The sequence below is a fragment of the Odocoileus virginianus genome, unplaced genomic scaffold (genome assembly GCF_023699985.2).
Source record: "Odocoileus virginianus isolate 20LAN1187 ecotype Illinois unplaced genomic scaffold, Ovbor_1.2 Unplaced_Contig_2, whole genome shotgun sequence".
Taxonomy (NCBI): Eukaryota; Metazoa; Chordata; class Mammalia; order Artiodactyla; family Cervidae; genus Odocoileus; species Odocoileus virginianus.
In genome coordinates, this window is record NW_027224319.1 from 3,527,416 (window position 1) to 3,546,352 (window position 18,937).

At 41.6% G+C, this 18,937-nt stretch overlaps 1 protein-coding gene across 7 annotated transcripts in view; it reads right to left on the bottom strand.

The window, feature by feature from the left end:
• Positions 1-3,035: 3,035 nt before the first annotated feature.
• Positions 3,036-18,937, bottom strand: part of LZTFL1 (leucine zipper transcription factor like 1) — an 80,964-nt gene continuing 65,062 nt past the window's right edge. For 4 of the 7 annotated variants that reach the window (XM_070463396.1, XM_070463398.1, XM_070463399.1 and 1 more), the window contains exons 2-11: positions 17,441-17,565; positions 15,080-15,274; positions 11,643-11,703; positions 10,547-10,618; positions 9,434-9,499; positions 9,269-9,346; positions 6,662-6,838; positions 5,801-5,904; positions 4,568-4,687; positions 4,148-4,501 (exon numbers count right to left, since the gene is read on the bottom strand). In XM_070463396.1, the coding sequence (XP_070319497.1) occupies positions 4,609-4,687; positions 5,801-5,904; positions 6,662-6,838; positions 9,269-9,346; positions 9,434-9,499; positions 10,547-10,618; positions 11,643-11,703; positions 15,080-15,274; positions 17,441-17,517 (909 nt within the window). In that variant the 5' untranslated portion in view covers positions 17,518-17,565 and the 3' untranslated portion in view covers positions 4,148-4,501; positions 4,568-4,608. Of the gene's footprint in view, positions 3,345-4,147; positions 4,502-4,567; positions 4,688-5,800; positions 5,905-6,661; positions 6,839-9,268; positions 9,347-9,433; positions 9,500-10,546; positions 10,619-11,642; positions 11,704-15,079; positions 15,275-17,440; positions 17,566-18,937 lie in introns of those variants that run through there. The other 3 variants (XR_011486253.1, XM_070463397.1, XM_020916155.2) reach the window with 3 other exon arrangements.

The window sequence follows — 18,937 nt, forward strand, 5'->3', positions numbered from 1 at the left end:
GGCCACTGATGACCCCCACGTGGCTGACTTGAGCGGCCAGTTCTCAGGCCTCCCTCCCTTGACCACCCAGCGGAGTCTGACCCAGGTGATCACTCCGTCCTCCTGGGGGGGCCTTTGCAGAATTGCTGCCAGGATGGCACTGTCTTCTGGTTTCCCTCCTTGCTCTCCTCTGCCTGTTCTTCCTCTCTCCATGATCTGTGATACTGGAGGGCCCTGGGCTGCTCACCTACACTCACCTCTGTATCTTTCGTAACTGTGTTCTAAAAGCCACCTTTACATTTGTAACTCACGACACTGTAGCTTCAGCCCCAACCGCACCTTAATGTTTGGACTTGTATGTCTACCACCTACCCAAATCCCCATTTGGAGGTCAGGGAAGGGAGGCATCTCAAGTTTGTGTAAAGAGAGTGTCTAATCTTCAACTCCCAAGTGAAGTGTAGTAAATACTGGTTAAGGTATTCAATGGTTTAGTTGTGTAGATAAACAAAATTGTGAGATAGCCTATGGTGGAATATGACTCAACAATAGTAGGAATGAACTACTGATACGGACACCAATATGGATAATCTTAAATATGTTTTGCTGAGTAAAAGAAGCCAGGCATAGAGGAGGACACACTATGTGAGATCATATGAAAATTCTAGAAAAGGCAAATCTAACCTATCATGAGAGAAAGCACACCAGTGGCTTCCCAGGGCCCAGGGTGGAGAAGACTAACTGGAGAGGGGCAGGAAGGAACTTGTAGGTGATGAAAATGTCTGTATCTTAACTGCGGTAGTGCATACACAGGTGACTGCATCAACCAAAATCCGTCCAACAGGATCTTAAAATGCATGCATGTTATTGCTGTCAAGTTTACCTCAAAAAGGTGATTAAAAGTAAGGTGGCTTATCTGTTTAGAATACATAATGATCTAAGTGGGCTCTGCAGCAGGTCTAAAGATGTTACTTTACCATGTACCAAAACACATGGCAAGAACATATTGTGGTAGGAATGTAAATTAGTGTGGCCACTGCAGAAAACAATAGAGAGGTTCCTCAAAAAGCTAAAAACAGAACTGCCCAATGATCCAACAATTCCACTCCAGGGTATATATCCAGAAAAAAAATGAAAAGACTAATTAAAAAAGACACATGCATCCAATGTTCACAGCAGCACTATTTACAATAGCTAAGACATGGAAGTGACCGAAGTATCCATCAACAAATGGAGAAAACTGTAACACAAAACCCTCAGAATGGGAGAAAATATTTGCAAATGATGTGACCAACAAGGGATTAATCTCCAAAATTTACAAACATCTCACATGGCTCAATGCCAAAGAAAAAACCACCCAATCAAAAAAGCAGGCAGAAGGTCTATACAGACATTTCTCCAAAGAAGACACACAGATGGCCAAGAAGCACATGAAAAGATGCTCAACATCACTAATTATTAGAGAAATGCAAATCAAAACTAAAATGAGGTATCACCTCACACCGGTCAGAATGGCCATCATCAAAAAGTCCACAAACAATAAACGCTGGAGAGGGGGGTGGAGAGAAGGAAACCCTTCTACACTGTTGGCGGCAATGTAATTGGTACAGCCACTGAGGAGAACAGTATGGAGGTTCCTTGAAGAAAAAAAAAAGCCACCGTAAGATCCAGCAATCCCACTACTGGACGTATATCCGGAGAAAACCATGGTTCTGAAAGGATACTGCAGCACTGTTTACAACAGCCAAGACAGCGAAGCAACCTAAATGTCACTGATAGAGGAGTGGAGAAAGAAGGTATGTACGTACAATGAAATATCACTCAGCCATCAAAAAGAATGACAATGCCATCTGCAGCAACAGGGATGGACCTGGAGATTACTATACTAAGTGAAGTTAATCAGACAGAGACAAGTATCACATGATATCACTTATATGTGGTATCTAAAGAAATGATACACATGAACTTACAAAGCAGAAACAGACCCACAGACTTAGAGAAAAGACTTGTGACTGCCGGGGGGCGGGGAGAGGGATGGACTGGGAGTTTGGGGTTAGCAGACGCAAACTATTCCCTTTAGAACGGATGAGTAAGGCTCTACTGTATAGCACAGGGAACTGTATGCAGTCTCCTGGGATAAACCATTAAATGGAAAAGAACATAAAAAAGTATATGCATGTGTGTGGCTAAGTCACTTTTCTGTACAGCAGAAATTAGCCCAACACTGTAAATCAACTATACTTCAACATTAATAAATAAATAAGTAAACATTTCTATAAACTCTTTTCAACTCATCAGAATGGAATAACAAGTAGCAAAGGTTTTATCACATAGGAGAACAAGTTCAATGTAGAGCGGTATTTTCCTTATGAGTTATATAAGCCATAAACAAATGATCATTAAACACTAATATTACTCAAAATGGATTATGAGGAAAAAATGAACACTTAAATTCTGAGCAGAGGAAACCAGTAACAAAAACCCTTTCCATTTTATCTTTGTCCATAAAGGTCTGAGTCATAATTTAGCAGGAGCCTTGAGTATTTAAGCTAAACTAAAGTTGCACTGTGAGAGCCACTGCGCCGTCTGCAGAGCTTAGCACGCAGTTCAATCAGGGCTTGAGGCAACCTTCTTACAAATGCAAAATACAACGACTAAAAAGACTTTCTCAGTTAAATGAGATAAGACTAGGAAAATGTTAAAAAAAAACTTCACTACTGCATTTTGCTAAATAAGCACATGAGTTACATTCACACACACTGACACAAGCAGGCACAAAAAGTATTTATATGGTGAAGAATCATCCTGTTAATTTATGCCAAGGAATGTCACGTCTGTTTATCTTAATGCAGGGCATAGTTAGGTTTTATGGTATCATAAAGACTTTTGATTTGTTATTGAGCTGGATATACAGAATATTTCAAAGTTGCTATCAAAAAAGAAAAAAATACTAAGCTGAAGTTCTACCTAGTGACATAGGTTTTTCAACATAACTTTCTTCCCTATGCATCAAACTAAGGTAAGAAGAAAACACATGGTTTTTAAAAGATACCAAGCCATTTAAAAAAAGAGTCTGTTTCTGAGTTTAATAGAGCATCCTGGCCCATTGAATAATGAAATAGTTTTTGGAGAGAGAGTGAATTCTGGCCTAGAGAAGTGTGGTGCGTGACTGGAATACTCAGAGGAAGCTCTAAAAGGACCCAGACCCCAAGGCGGCCCGCACAGTGAGGGCCGGGCGAGGAGTGACCAGGCAGGCGGGGCTGCTCAGGATGGGCTTCCTCCCTCGTTAGAGACTGCCCTCTGTGTCGTTTCAGGGGGACGTTATCTTACCCTTTATCATTTGCTCCTTCAGTATTTTAATATAAAACCTACAGGAAAAACAAATTCAAGGCTAGTATTAAAAGCTTGAATAAAAATAACAAACCTTTTCCTCGAATCAGTAAACTCTTCCTGGTGAACAGAATCTTGTGGAAGTGGGAATGATTACTTTCTAAATAATGTGTTAAAAGTAAGTACTTTCCTTCTGAAGCATTAACGCTTTATGAACGTTATTTTTGTTTATCCTTATAGTATATTGTTGCATCATGCAAGTACAGATACGTAATTTCTAATGATTTATCCCAAAACATAAACAAGAAAAAGCAGGCCAACGGAAATGTAATCAAAACCTCTTGAAAATGAAGTTACTATAGATGTACCTAAGTAAATATAATCAAAAGTCGAATCTCAAGTCTAGTAACTGATTCTATGTTGAATAGAGATCTTTTAAAAAGTGTTCTCATTCAACATATAATTTCATAGAATATTCTGTAAACTGAAGTATAAGATTACATTTATTCTGAGTCCAGATACTTTCTTAACTGTAGAAGTACAAGGATGCCTCTGTCTTCTTCATCAGTAACACAGACTTATGATAAGGTATGCTGCAAAAAATGTCTGACTGAAGAGTTAATCAAATCCTCATGTTCACTTTTAACTTTCATTATAATTGGTAAAAATGATGCCTATAATAGATAGCATTCACATTTTCAACAAATTTATATATAATTTTTGATGATCACATAGAGAAAACAATTTAGATTTCATCTTTAAAAATAAGGTTTATTTATAATAAACTATCTTTAATAATTCTATATTTTTATTCTAGGGAATGCACAACTGTAGGCAAAGCTAGCTTTAACATTTATTGAAAAGCTGTACTCTTTATATGAATGCAAAACGGTAAGGCTTTCTTTACTGTAAAGAATTCTCACTGCATCTGAACTAAGAATCTGGGGCACTCGCAGAGAGGAGTTTGGGACGACCAGCCAGGGTCAGTCAGGAGGTTTTCTCTCTTCTCAGTCAGGCAACTGAAATAGGCACTCTAGCTCTAAATATCATAAGCAAAATCTAAATCTCAGGAAAATAAACAGAGGGAATAAAACAAACTGCTTCAAATACATGCCTGAGGTGAGAAAGGGCTTGTACTTTCATACTGTGGCAGCTTCCAGATGAAATCATCAGTTTTTAATCTTCAGGTTCATATCTGGAAAGAGATATATATGTATTTAATTAAGAGCATAATGTCAACTGTTGTAACAAATAAGTTTACCTGAAACACTTCCAGTGACTAAGCCAGTAATGTTGCATCCTTCATCTAAAATCCCCGCTGTGGTACAAGTCAGATTCTTTCAAGGCTTGATGGGGGTGAGTAGGATGATTCCTTCTGCAGCTGGAGAATGGACCAGATAACCACTGATATACCATCAGGCTCAAAGTTTCTACTATATGTGGCATCTACACCCGTGTCAGCTTAGCAGACTGTTATCTAATCGAAGGCCTGATGGACACAAACAGCTGATGTGGCCTTGTGAGTACAAGGTTAACCAACCCCCTTCTCTAAGGAGAACTTTGATCTGGGATTCACTTCTCAGCTCTGGTACCCTGAAAGTCTGATAAAGGTAAAATGTCAGCTGAGTTTCCAGGTAGAACCACTGATGGCAGAAATGACCCTGATTAGAAGACTCCATCTGGACCATAAGAACTGTGGCCAACGATACATCCATGGCAGAAACCAGGGCTTAGGCTTCCCCATGGGCAGTGAGTTCTTGGACACATCCCTGCCGGAGCATCACAGAACTGTACCGGAGACACCGCTCCCACGTGGGGCATGGACCTCTAAGGCACGCTGGCTCTGGCACCCACACGCGGATCTCATTTTGTAGCACCTGAACTGTCATGTGGGGCTTCTCTGGTGACTCAGATGGTGAAGCATCCACCTGCCAACGCAGGAGGTGCAAGAGACTCAGGTTTGATCCCTGGGTTGGGAAGATCCCCTGAAGAAAGAAAGAGCAACCCACTCCAGTGTTCTTGGCTGGAAAATTCCATGGACAGAGGAGCCTGGGAGGCTACAGTCCACAGGGTCACAAAGAGTCAGACACAACTGAGCAATTAAACAACAAAAGTGTCACGCGGGAGCACAGTGTGAGCAGACCCTGGGCTGCAGCAGGGACACCGCGGAGCAGAAACGCCTGGCGCGGCACCGTGCACTTGCTGAGGGGTCTGTCCAACATCCTGCCGAGAGAACCCCCTAACCCTGACCCTAACCCTGACCAAAAGCAGCCCAGTGTGGCCCTGAGTGCTGAACCTGAGAGGAAACCCCAGGGGGAGTGACGAGTGGGGCCTGGCCAGAGCCCCTCTGTCTTCCCCAAACACAGGCTGCCAGACTGAGTGACAAGGCACGTCCCCACTGGCCTGACCTCTCCGGACACGAGATTAGACTTAATGAAGCACAGATATCAACCCAGCAGGGGGACAACCCAAGGGGGGGGTCAGCACAGCTTACTTCGCCAGTCTTTTCCTCAGGTCTTTGATTTGGTCATTCTTCTTGGTAAGAATCTCCTTCATGTTTCGATAAGCTGCTGTTTGTTGGAATTTCTTCTCTAATTCCTACAAAGGGAAAAATTTCAGTCCGTTAACAAGAAATATTTAGGAAAGAAAGAACACATCTGATGAAAATATACATTTTTGCCCTCATTTACTAATACTCTGCTTATTTTATTTTCTAATTTATTTCTAATGTATTTGTATAAAATTAAGACTATTCAAACTTTAAAAATACATTCTTTCAAGTGAGAAGCCAATAAAATGGTAACATTTCCCAAGTATAATATTAACAAATAACTCAATATACTATGCCCCAGATGTGGGAAATCTATTTGAAACAGTAAATTGATTTTCAGATAAAACAGACAAGCTCTTCTTTCTAAATCCCAAAGTAGTGCCAGTATTTTAAGAAGAGGATTTTAACTTTAATTACAGTTTGGCTTGTACATTCTTAAGAGTCTAATCCCTAACATGAAAAGAATAGTTCTCTGCATACTGCTTGTAAATTAAGAAACAAGGACAGACCCCTTCAGAAAAACACCACCCACTCCTCTGCCAGACTATAAACGGCATGATCAGGAAAAGCAACATGGGGGTGCAGGGTGGTGGGTGTAGGCATACAACAGCAAGGAGTACAGGCTTTTTACTACTACAGATATTCAAGTGTCAAAGTACCATCTTTTTACCAAAAGTGGTAAATCTTCTAGAACACAAAGTGCCTAGTATCTTGAGAAAAAATAAAGTGAATCTGCAGCTGTTCACATTTCCCTTAGTTACACTGCACTCATCACTTAACGGGATGTGGACAGACAAATCTGACCTTTTCAGCCATGCTCAGCTGCTCCTGCACCCTGAGTAGGTCATGCTTGGCCGTCGCTAGATTCTCCTCCAGGGATTTCTGGTTTTCTGTCTGGTCATTAAGTGTCTTCTGAAACTCACTCTTTAAAGCAGCAACTGTGTTTCCCAAGTCACTCAAGTCTTGGGCGTTTATAAAATCCTATGAAAAATACGCACATCCACATAATTTCAGGCTGACATCCTAAACAGTAACAGCTTTAGATCCAACACCTCATCGATGGAAAGAGAGGAGGCCGTGTGTTGCAGGCACACGCCAGCCTCCCTCGCCGCTGCAGTCCTGAGGGTCACTCGGTACCCAGTGCATGGTGTCCTGCACACATACACAGTCACTCAGAGGTCACTGATTTCCAAGTATGTCAAATACGATTTATGAGCTGTTGGGATTCCAAAAGAAGAACAAGAGACGTGAGATCCTAAATTGGACAAGGTTGTGTTTCCCACAGTTGGGGTGGCAAGCAGGTTTCATTACTGAAAAGTCAAGGTAAAAGACATCCTGGTGAGGGGCTTCCCTGCTGGCTCAGTGGTTGAGAATCCGCCTGCTGATGCAAGAGACAGAGCTTTGGTCCATGACCTAGAAGATCCCACACGCAGCCGAGCAACGAAGTCCGTACACCACAATTCTAGAGCCCAGGAGCTGCAACTACTGAGCCCACATGCCCTAGAGCCCATGCTCCACAACAAGAGAAGCCACTGCAATGAGAAGCCCAAGCACCACAAACAAGAGAAGCTCTGACTCGCCGCAATTAGAGAAAAGCCCGCGCCTCAGTGAAGACAAAGCAGTCAAAAAAATCCTGGTGAAGAATTTAAATGATACAGACGGAAACATAATAAAATTAATACAATTTATATAAAAATGTAATAGACATGTTTCACAGTATTATGAGAGCCTAATTAATGCTTATTGAGTACATGGCTTGCTACATTTATAAGACTAAGGTTTTTATCTTAATTTGATATAAACATATTCGTACACTTTGTCTGTGTAATATAAGCAGCTGGATCTTCTACTTAGATCATGTTTTTTACCAGATACAGTTTTTTATGTAAAGAAGAGCAATATTAATAAGACAGGAAAATGGTCTACAATTGCTAACTATAAAGATGAAGCACTACTATCAACAGAAGAAAAATTCCTTATTTTTGAAACCTGGTCTTGAAAAAGATTTTATTTCCCTGTATCTCTGTATGCATTTTCCTTTTGCCAAATCTTAAAAAAAGTAAAATTGGAGCAAAGTCTTCAATGGCTTGTAAAACAAATTTATCATCCAAAAATGCAACTGTTTTACTTTTGAGAAATTACACAACTGTTCCAGAGTATTCAGCTGTTTTATAAATTTATGGTCCTTGGTATATAATGATTGAAAATCAAATATATTTCCTTTCATTTTAGCCATGTAAGAAGTGTCCTTTTATTTTAATAAAGTATCTACAGATGAAATAATGTAATGTCTGAAATCTGTCTCAAAAAACCATGGGGGGAAAAAAAAAAAAACCATGGGGGAGAAGAGAAGAAAGTGGAGGTTAACATGAAACAGGCTGGCCATGCCTTGGTGACTGAGTGGTAAAGCTGAGTGATGAGTACCTGGGTTACATTACACTAGTCTCTCTATTCTTACACGTTTGACATTCTCCACAGAAAAAGGGCAACCAATGTCTAATGAAGCAAGTTTGGGGATTGTTTAGTAGACATTTACAATGGCACTAAACCCACGTCAGTGTTGCAATGAAGATTCAGTCAAACAGCCCTGCTGACGGGGTCCTACTACAGCATCTCATCTCGATGCAAAGGCCACACAAGGCAGAATGGTGCCCACAATGACTTCCAGGGTGGAGCTGGGCTCGGTCACTCCACTCAGACAAACCTGGAGAACTTTAACACTGAATTTCACTATTTTACACAAGCCCTGCTAGATACAGATGGATCTGAAGATGCATAACTAATAAATTCATTTTATCATACTCCTGAAGGGAAATTTAAGTAAAAATAAGTTCTGTATAATAAAACCCAAATTCAAATCCCTGGTGGTGCAGTGGTAAAGAACCCGTCTGTCAATGCAGGAGACCCGGGGTTCGATCCCTGGATCGGGAAGATCCCCTGGAGGAGGAAATGGCAACCCACTCCAGTATTCTTGCCTGGAAAATCCCATGGACAGAGGAGCCTTGGTGGTGGGCCACAGTCCATGGGCTTGCTGAGCCTCGGACAGGACTTAGCAACTAAACCACAATAACAAATCCAATTAACTAAGACTCTTCCATTCTTCTCTCTTTCCCATTGGAATTGCAATGGGAAACTGAAAGGGAAAAGAACTTAAAAAAAAAAATTAAGCAAATCTTAGATGCCCATGGGCTCTGGGACACGTGAAGCATGTGAGCCATGGATGTGCCCCCACTGCCCTCAGCAGGTGCTCACGTGGCCTTTCCTGGACAAGTCTGTCTCGATGCAGGACAACAGTGGTGGCCTCCGCCTCAGGGAGTGGCCGGTGGTGGGGCATAATAGTAACTAAGACCTCATGTAAGTTTATAACTTGATTCTAGCTGGAAAATGTGAGAAAGCTGAGACTGATTTCACCTTCTGATTCCCCTGCTCAAGCTGTAAATCCTGCAGTGCTCTTTCCAGCTTTGACTTCTCATCCAACGCATTTGTTGCCTAAAACCAAGAGTAAACAGGAAACATTCAATATTTAGTCTGTAAGTAATGCTTTCAATACTTTTGTTTTAAGTATTTCTCAGTTACCTGTGATTCAATGGTCTTCAGTCTTGACTTCAATCTCTCATTCTCTTCTTGAAGTCTTACAATTTCCTTTGTGAGTAAATTCAAGTTTTACTATGTTAGCCAGAGTACTTTTCATCCTTGAAATTACTTGTTTCACTCATACTTTTAATTTTTAAATTACACAGAAACTCCAGAGTCTGCATGCCCTGGCTACTGGTAATATCCCAGTTTCACCCAGCCCACCAGCCTCAACATCTATGAGTCATCTCTGGCTCTAAGACTTCTAGTTCCTTCCTTCACAGTCTCTCAGACTTTTTTCAGCCCTCTATTCTCAGCCTTTTCCCAAAGTCCCCTCCTCTGCCATCTCTCACCTAGCTGATCCTGAAACTCTTGGTCTGTTCTTGGCCTACACAGCATGGCACTTGCCACTTATCCTCAAAACACAATCACCACCAATCCATACCCTGTGTCCAGCCCCGAAACGGTGTCTATGAGTGGAGGCCCGAGGCCCTCGCTTGTTAGCAGCCCCACTACGAGCGTCACCTGTCTGTGCAGTCTCATCATGCCCTAGCACACATCGCTGCCCAGCAGAGAGTCTGCACTCTGCTCCAAGGCATGCCAGCCTCCACTCTGCCTCAGACTGCTGCCCACTCTGTCCCCTCCTGGCCCTTCTCTCCTGACAATTCACTGTGTCTTCGCCTTCCAGCCCAGCCTGGGCACCACCGTACCCAAGAGCCAGTCCTCTGCCACTCTCATCTACATGGCACTGTGTCTTCTCTGCCGCCCTGTGGCACAGGGGTTAGCAGTCTCCTTCTCCATTTCTAGAATGTTAGTTACCCCTTCCCAATGAGACCAGAAGGTCTTGAGGGCAAAAGGCCAGGTATTACTTTTCTTTGTATGTAACAACATCTAGCATAATGTTGAAAACACAAGAGTCATGAAAAATAGCTGTATATTGCTAATTATTTTCTATAAACCTCTTACTAAGTACCATTAAGGACAACTACTTTTGACAGACTAATTACCCTCAGTGGACAGAAGCCGGACCTTCCACCCCAGTCTCCACCTAGAGCTGTGCAGGCAGCCAGCATACATCCTTAGAGTTCCCATTTCTCAAAGTGATGGCAACATTACCTTGTTCAGGAGTTCTGCTGCTCCACCTTCATGAAGTGGAGCAAGTTTTGGCTTCATGCTGTCTATGATGGACTGAAATGAAACAAAAAAACCAAACTGAAATCACCACCAAATAAAGTACCTGTAATCACAGAACCTTTGCACTTTCTAGGTGGAAGACACTGTGCAAACCTATCAATGGGATGTCAGCCAGACATTCATTGGTTTGCTTCTCTACTACGGACCAGTGCTTAGGACAGAGCCTGGCCCACAGCGCCCAACCAAAGTTAGACAAAAATGAAACCCATCCTCCTTGTGTCTTAAACAAACAAAACAAACTGGCAGAAGAGAAAGGTGGGAAGGACCGTAGTCAAAGCCAGAGCAGATAAAGATCCTAGTACCTGGGGACTGAGGTTTTATACTGTGGGAGCTGGAAGCTATATTTCTGCACGAACTCCCCAAAATTGCAATGATGATGAGGATTTAGGTAAACTACACTGCTGATGAGCAACTTGACGCAGCTTGATACATACATTCTACAATACGTATTAAAGCAAAAGAATTCATGCCCTCTGAGCCAGAAATTTCTTAGCTAGAGCTAAGTTCCCAAGGAACAATGAGAAAACTGTTTTGTATGTGTATGTTCATGGATTCATCTCGGTGGTGTTTTACTACGCAACGCCAGAGTATTCGTGGTGCATGCACACAATGGAAGATAAGAAGACTGCAGATAATAAGACTGATTCAAGAGAGAAGCTGCAGATAAGAAGACTGAAGAAAGAGAGAAGCAGGTCATGACGAATACTGTCGTCTCGGTCACACAGCTAGGGAGTGACAGCGCCCGGATGCCTGAGTGAAGGGCTTGCACAACTGGGAGGCAGGGGGACTGAAGGGGCATTGTGAGTATGTGCATGCATGTGTGTGAGACAGCAGACAAAACAAGTTCTTCATAGTAACTTCCAAAGCTTTTCTTTTGCCTAAAAATCCACAAGGCAACTTCTGAATTCTGGTCTTGAGCTGAATGCTTTTCCTTCAGAGTTCTCACTTCAACCTCTGAATGTTCTAAGCAATTTGAGGATGTTAAACAGTGGCTATTAAGATATGGACCAAAAATTACCTTTTTATTTGAAGATGTAAATTCCGCTTTTTCAAATTCTGCAACTTGCTCTAATAATTCTCTTGAAGATAAAAGAAAATATGAAAAAATAATTGTTTAGAATAGATCTGTACCATACACACAAGACAAATAAAAACATTGGTACCAACCTATTACATGCCAGAGACAACAGAGCAAGATGAACAAAACCTCGTCACGTCAAAAATGGTATAGTTACCAAAGGCAGACGAATGAAGTTCCATGCACTAAAATCTGAATTCCCATAGCACCTATTATTTTTTACTTACTGAGTGTACAATATAATTGCCATAAATAAACTACAATGTTAGTATAACATGTCTGAAGTTTGCAGTCAACATTGTACTTTTGAAGTGCTAAAGGGAAATTGAAGAAAGTAGGGAAAACCACTAGACCATTCAGGTATGACCTAAATCAAATCTCTTATGATTATACAGTAGAAGTGAGAAATAGATTTAAGGGACTAGATCTGATAGAGTGCCTGATGAACTATGGACAGAGGTTCATGACACTGTACAGGAGACAGGGATCAAGACCATCCCCAAGAAAAAGAAATGCAAAAAAGCAAAATGGCTGTCTGAGGAGGCCTTACAAATAGCTGTGAAAAGAAGAGAAGCGAAAAGCAAAGGAGAAAAGGAAAGATATACCCATTTGAATACAGAGTTCCAAAGAATAGCAAGGAGAGATAAGAAAGCCTTCCTCAGTGGATCAGTGCAAAGAAAAGAGGAAAACAATAGAATGGGAAAGACTAGAGATCTCTTCAAGAAAATTAGAGCTACCAAGGGAACATTTCATGCAAAGATGGGCTCAATAAAGGACAGAAATGGTAGGGATCTAACAAAAGCAGAAGATATTAAGAAGAGGTGGCAAGAATACACAGAAGAACCATACAAAAAAGATCTTCATGACCCAGATAATCACAATGGTGTGATCACTCACCTAGAGCCAGACATCCTGGAATGTGAAGTCAAGTGGGCCTTAGGAAGCATCACTATGAACAAAGCTAGTGGAGGTGATGGAATTCCAGCTGAGCTATTTCAAATCCTAAAAGATGATGCTGTGAAAGTGCTGCACTCAATATGCCAGCAAATTTGGAAAACTCAGCAGTGGCCACAGGACTGGAGATCAGTTTTCATTTCAATCCCAAAGAAAGGCAATGCCAAAGAATGCTCAAACTACCACACAATTGCACTCATCTCACACGCTAGTAAAGTAATGCTTAAAATTCTCCAAGCCAGGCTTCAGCAATACATGAACTGTGAACTTCCAGATGTTCAAGCTGGATTTAGAAAAGGCAGAGGAACCAGAGATCAAATTGCCAACATCCGTTGGATCATCAAAAAAGCAAGAGAGTTCCAGAAAAACATCTATTTCTGCTTCATTGACTATGCCAAAGCCTTTGACTGTGTGGATCACAACAAACTATGGGAAATTCTGAAAGAGATGGGAATACCAGACCACCTGACCTGCCTCTTGAGAAATCTGTATGCAGGTCAGGAAGCAACAGTTAGAACTGGACATGGAACAACAGACTGGTTCAAAATTGGGAAAGGAGTACACATCAAGGCTGTATATTGTCACCCTGCTTATTTAACTTAAATGCAGAGTACATCATGAGAAATGCCAGGCTGGATGAAGCACAAGCTGGAATCAAGACTGCCAGGAGAAATATCAATAACCTCAGATATGCAGATGACACCACCCTTATGGCAGAAAGTGAAGAAGAACTAAAGAACCTCTTGATGAAAATGAAAGAGGAGAGTGAAAAAGCTGGCTTAAAATTCAACATTCAAAAAACGAAGATCATGGCATCTGGTCCCATCACTTCATGGCAAACAGATGGGGAAACAGCAGAAACAGTGGCTGACTTCATTTCTGGGCTCCAAAATCACTGCAGATGGTGACTGCAGCCATGAAATTAAAAGACGCTTGCTCCTTGGAAGAAAAGTTATGACTAACCTAGACAGCATATTAAAAAGCAGAGACATTACTTTGCCAACAAAGGTCCATCTAGTCAAAGCTATGGTTTTTCCAGTAGTCATGTATGGATGTGAGAGTTGGACTATAAAGAAAGCTGAGCGCCAAAGAACTGATGCTTTTGAACTGTGGTATTGGAGAAGACTCCTTTGGCCTGCAAGGAGATCCAACCAGGCCATCCTAAAGGAGATCAGTCCCTGATGTTCATTGGAAAGACTGATGCTGAAGCTGAAACTCTCTAATACTTTGGCCACCTGATGCGAAGAGCTGACTCATTTGAAAAGACCCTGATGCTGGGAAAGATTGAAGGCAGAAGGAGAAGGGGACAACAGAGGATGAGATGGTTGGATGGCATCACTGACTCAATGGACATGAGTTTGAGCAGACTCCGGGAGTTGGTGATGGAGGCCTGGTGTGCCGTGGTCCACAGGGTTGCAAAGAGTCGTACATGACTGAGCGACTGAACTGAACTCAAAGGGAAACTGCTCTAATATAATATACATTGTTATCTGGTAGAGGTTCAAGGAACACTGGTTTTAATAGAATAGCCTGGGAAAAATGGAATTAACTCACATCTACTGAGTATGGTAAATTCTCAAAGAAGACAGATGGTTTCCACCTGAACATTTCCTCTTATTTGCAAAAGTATGTGGATGCTGACTATACAAAAGCTTTTATAGTGCATGGTGGTAACTACTGTTTTAAGCTTCTTAATAGGTCAATTTCTCAAAGTTTTGTCATCGATTACCTACTGACAGTTGGTGAAGCTAGATGGTTTCCTCCCCTACCTGAGGCCACAGCTAGTGACGCTCAGCACAGACCGTGAGCCGAGCTGCATCTGTGCTTAGCAAACAGCCGCCGGGCTCATGTCAGCCTTTCCAGATGCCTGGCATGATTTTTCGCAGAGTATCAATTTCACTGATTTTACCTATTTTTAAAATATAAGGGAGCTTTTTGATGTTGTTCAGATTACAAAACTTTCCAAGAAAACTTTCCCTATTTTAAACATTGGTATATAATTTTAATGCAATTATTTTAGAAGTAAACTTCCCATACTACTAAGTGTGATTGGATGCTAGTTGAATTAATTTTTCAAATCTGTTTCATAACCTCTACTTCTTAGTTGACCTCTCTCTAAAAACTTACTACAATACTGATCAGGCTAACCAAAGCTACTAAGAGGAATAATTACTAATCACCTTCAGAGCAATCTCATAGACCTCAGAGGCCTTCACCACGCCTAGAACAGTGGAAGCAGGGCGCTCTGAGGAGGACTCTGAGGGGCACCTAGGAGATGACTCACTAACTGGGTGCTTTGCTGTCATCCTACCCAAATCTTCTCACACACTACGCTCAAGAAAAACAACAGCAGAGACAGTCACGAGCTTTCAAGTTCATGCTTGGGCCTCTATGGTCACAACTGTGGAAAAAGATATTACTACCTGTTTTCAAGTTCAGAGATATCTGTCTGCAGCTTGAGGTACCACTTCTCGGCCTGTGAGAAAAGCTGCCGCAGAAGCAGCACATTGGTGTAGGCCGTGTTGATGAGCTCAGACTCCACTTCGCTGTGGACCACAGACTGCAACCCATTCAGCACCTCAGAGACTTCATCAACGGTGAAGGTCTCCTCCACAAGCCTGAAAAACAACCACGGTCCAAAACCTCTGCGTAAACAACAAAAACCATTTACAATGAAAAACAAAACTAAGAAGCCCCCAACGTGTGTGTCATCGAAGGGGTGAAAAGGTTACAGTGAAAGTCTCTCTGGGAACTAGCTTCTTTATTTGTAAAACAGTTTGAAAATAGTTTAGATTTAATTAGTTTTTGATGTCTGGTTAAATGATTAAACTGTGGCTCGCTCTTCAAATGTGCACATCCTTTCATACAAGTTATATGCTCAGAAACAAGTCCCAAACTATCTAATTCTTCTTTAGCTTTTCAGTGAAAATTAGCTTTATCACATTTAATTATTTCATAAGTCACCTAAGAGGTGTAATTCCTCCCTTTCTTTATATTAGTTGTCTAGCATTTCAAAGACCTTATAAGCTATTCACAAGTTAGTAAATGCCTATAAGAAAATTAGTGATAATTATGTATTGCTTTTCTTAGCATCTTGAGACCTGAAAGAAAAAAAAACTCTGAACTTAATTAAAGCTCCATAAAAATGAACATCATTAAAAGTATTAAAACCCCACTCTTTCACAGAGAATGTTTGGGTTGGAAGGGAACCCCAGAGGCATTTGCTTCAATCCTGTCACTTCGCAGATGGAACACAGGCTCAGGAGGTGGAGGTGATGTGCCCAGTGTCCCACTGGGGTGTGACTCAACCCCACAGTCACTTCCAGTAATCTCGGAAACATGCCCAACAACTGAACCCTTGAGAAAGCATCCATGCAGGCCTCCTACTGTCAGTGACAGGCTTCCAGTAACAGTCCTCCCCACTCCCTACCTCCATCCCCAAGGTCCTTTATTCTCAGACACTCAGTGGGTGAAGAGCTACAGCCCTGATGCTGGTCATCCTCTCCCTTACTCCGAAAGGAATAAGGACACGTTGTGTCCGCAAGGACACAATGCAGGGAGCCACACCAAACTTCTCTCACAGTTATACTCAAGTTAATATTATTTGATCTACCAGGCTTTAATGTTTTGTTTACCAAACAGAATTTAACAACTCTTAAGAACCCAGAAGTTTAAGTCCCTATTAAAAAAATCAACAATCTTCCTGTATTCTTTAATAGAACAAACTAAATCTGTTTAAAAAATATTTTTTGTGTTTTTTTTTTTTTGAGCAATCCAAGGAATTTAACCACTCTTAAAAACCCAGAAGTTATTTCAGATTCAAGTCCCTATTAAATATATTAACAATCTTTCTATATTCTTTAATAGACCAAACTAAATCTGCTTAAAAATATGTTGTTTTTTGAGCAACCCAAGTTCATTACTACAAACAGCAATTAAGGTACTCCAAACTCCAATGTGTAAAGTAAATAATTGAGTACCTTCTTTGGCTATCTCACATTCTCACCAATCAGACTGCTGCTTTTATCTGCTGTGAATCAGGAAGTCAGATTATCAGACTAGATTAATAAATTGAATAGATAAGTCTACAGCTGATGGTCTCTGCTACTGAGTGACATTAGTTCACCACAGTTGCAGGTCACTTGGAGACCTTTTTTATTTATATCCTCACATTCAGGTGTGCCAAAATCTGACCCCCAAGCACCCTGAGGTCTCTTTATTATTCAGTCATTTTGGCTGCTTCCCATTATCCTCTATCACTACATTTTCTATGGATTTTTATTATCTCCCATTACTGGTCCAACCAAACAAATTATCACCTCTCGCGACAAGTCAGCTAACAATTTTGGTACTAGTTAGCAAGCTTTTCATGGTTTCCTGCTGTTTTCTCCTCTTCTATTTCAATATAAAACTGTATAGGTGTTTTCTTGCTAAGTGCCATGTCTTATGGCTCTACTCTTTTAATTCATAATTCAAGTAATTAAAGTTCTGGAATCTCTACTACAGCAAGCCAATTATTAACCCAGCAGCACTTAACAATTTCCTGACTGCCCTTCTGAAACTCTGCAATCCCTTAACTATCCTACGTGCATGTTTAGTATCAGATTGCCCCCACCACAATCTGATTTCTTCCATTTCACACATCTGTTTACGTGCAGCTGCTCGCAATGGATAACTGATCGTTTCTGAGCAGTGGTCTGTACGGCGTCTGCTACAGCTGCCCCACTGGCCACAGAAAGGATGACTGTCACTTCCCACTGGGTCTCCTCAGCATTCTCTGATACCTGCTCTCCTTGAGGTCCTGGAAGCAGGAATCCACAGTTTTGAGTCTCAAGCCTCTTTTTGAGCGAGCAAAACGCATATAATTAATAACTTCATTTTGATGGTGCTCATTTAGACCCAACTCTGCCTGAAAGAGAGAAGTAATTTATTAGTCTTGAAAATATAATAAGGGAACCAGCAATGAAAACGTACAGGCTCTTCTGTGGTGGAGACTGCTAAATGTCTACTAAATGCTGCTCTTTCCATCTTTCCAGACGCATGGCTGCTGTTTAGTCGTTAAGTCATGTCCAACTCTTCTGTGACCGCTGGACTGTAGCCCACCAGGCTCCTCTGTCCATGGCATTTCCCGGGCAAGGACACTGGAGTGGGTCACCATTTCCTTCTCAGGGGATCTTCCCGGCCCAGGGATCGAACCCACATCTCCTGCACTGGCTGCCCAACTAGAAAACACTCTCCAGCACTCTTGAAGTCAGGCGTGATCACGTGACTACTTCTCAGCAACAGATGTGAACAGAGGAATGAAAGCTATTTCTAAAGCCTCGGCCTTAAGACACGGGGCACAAGTCTGCCACAATTTCTCTGAAACCTGGAGGTGAGACTCTGCTGAACCATGCAGACAGTATGCTGGCCTCAGGGCCGGGGGAGCAAGATGAAAGGGAACTGTACCCCGAATAACTTCATGGAGCAGCACAGACCCACATACCTGAGATGAGCAATGAGAAGGCTGTTAAGTGTGAGAGAGATAAACTTCTGTATTCTTTAAGGCACATTTTATAAAAAAAAAAAAAAAAACTCTATTAGAGCAACTTAACCTTATTCCATCTCACACAGTCTTAAAAAATATATTTGGTTTTGAAGCAGCCATCAATTGCTCTTGATTTTCAACCAGATAAGAGCTTGACAACTATAAGCTAGAGATTGATGAAGTTCTTTTTCATGTTATAGCTACACTGAAAATTACAGAAGGAAATTATAAAATTGAACATCTAATGCAGGGGACTAAATAAGTTAGAATTATCTTTCAGAATAATTTGATGTGTCACAGCCTTCTTATGGGAGACAAAGGTATATTTTGCAGTCCTCTTTTCCAGACTTATCTCCTTTCTCAGCACACAGGGCTGCCTCCAACATTATGGAGGACACCAGAAGGTCACTGGGCGTGACCTCCTTCACTGTCTAAGCCCCTCACCGTGGCTTTGTTGCAGCTACATACATCGTCACCTGTAGATGTAGAACATAAGACTACAAGGGCCATGACCTTGTCCCTCTGGTTCCCTGAGTAGCCCCAGGACTCCTCATAGTGCCTGGCACACAGTGGGCATGTGGCTGACAAATGAACTGAAAGAGTTCCTTCTTGTGAAGGTCACTCATGGCTTTAATCTGTTCGCTTTCAAACTCCTGGGGGACTTCAACCAATCACTTCTCCTCTCAACACTGCAGAGGTTTCTTCTTCCCTTCAGACCATAGAGAAGGCTGCACACAAACCTCATTCGTGTGAA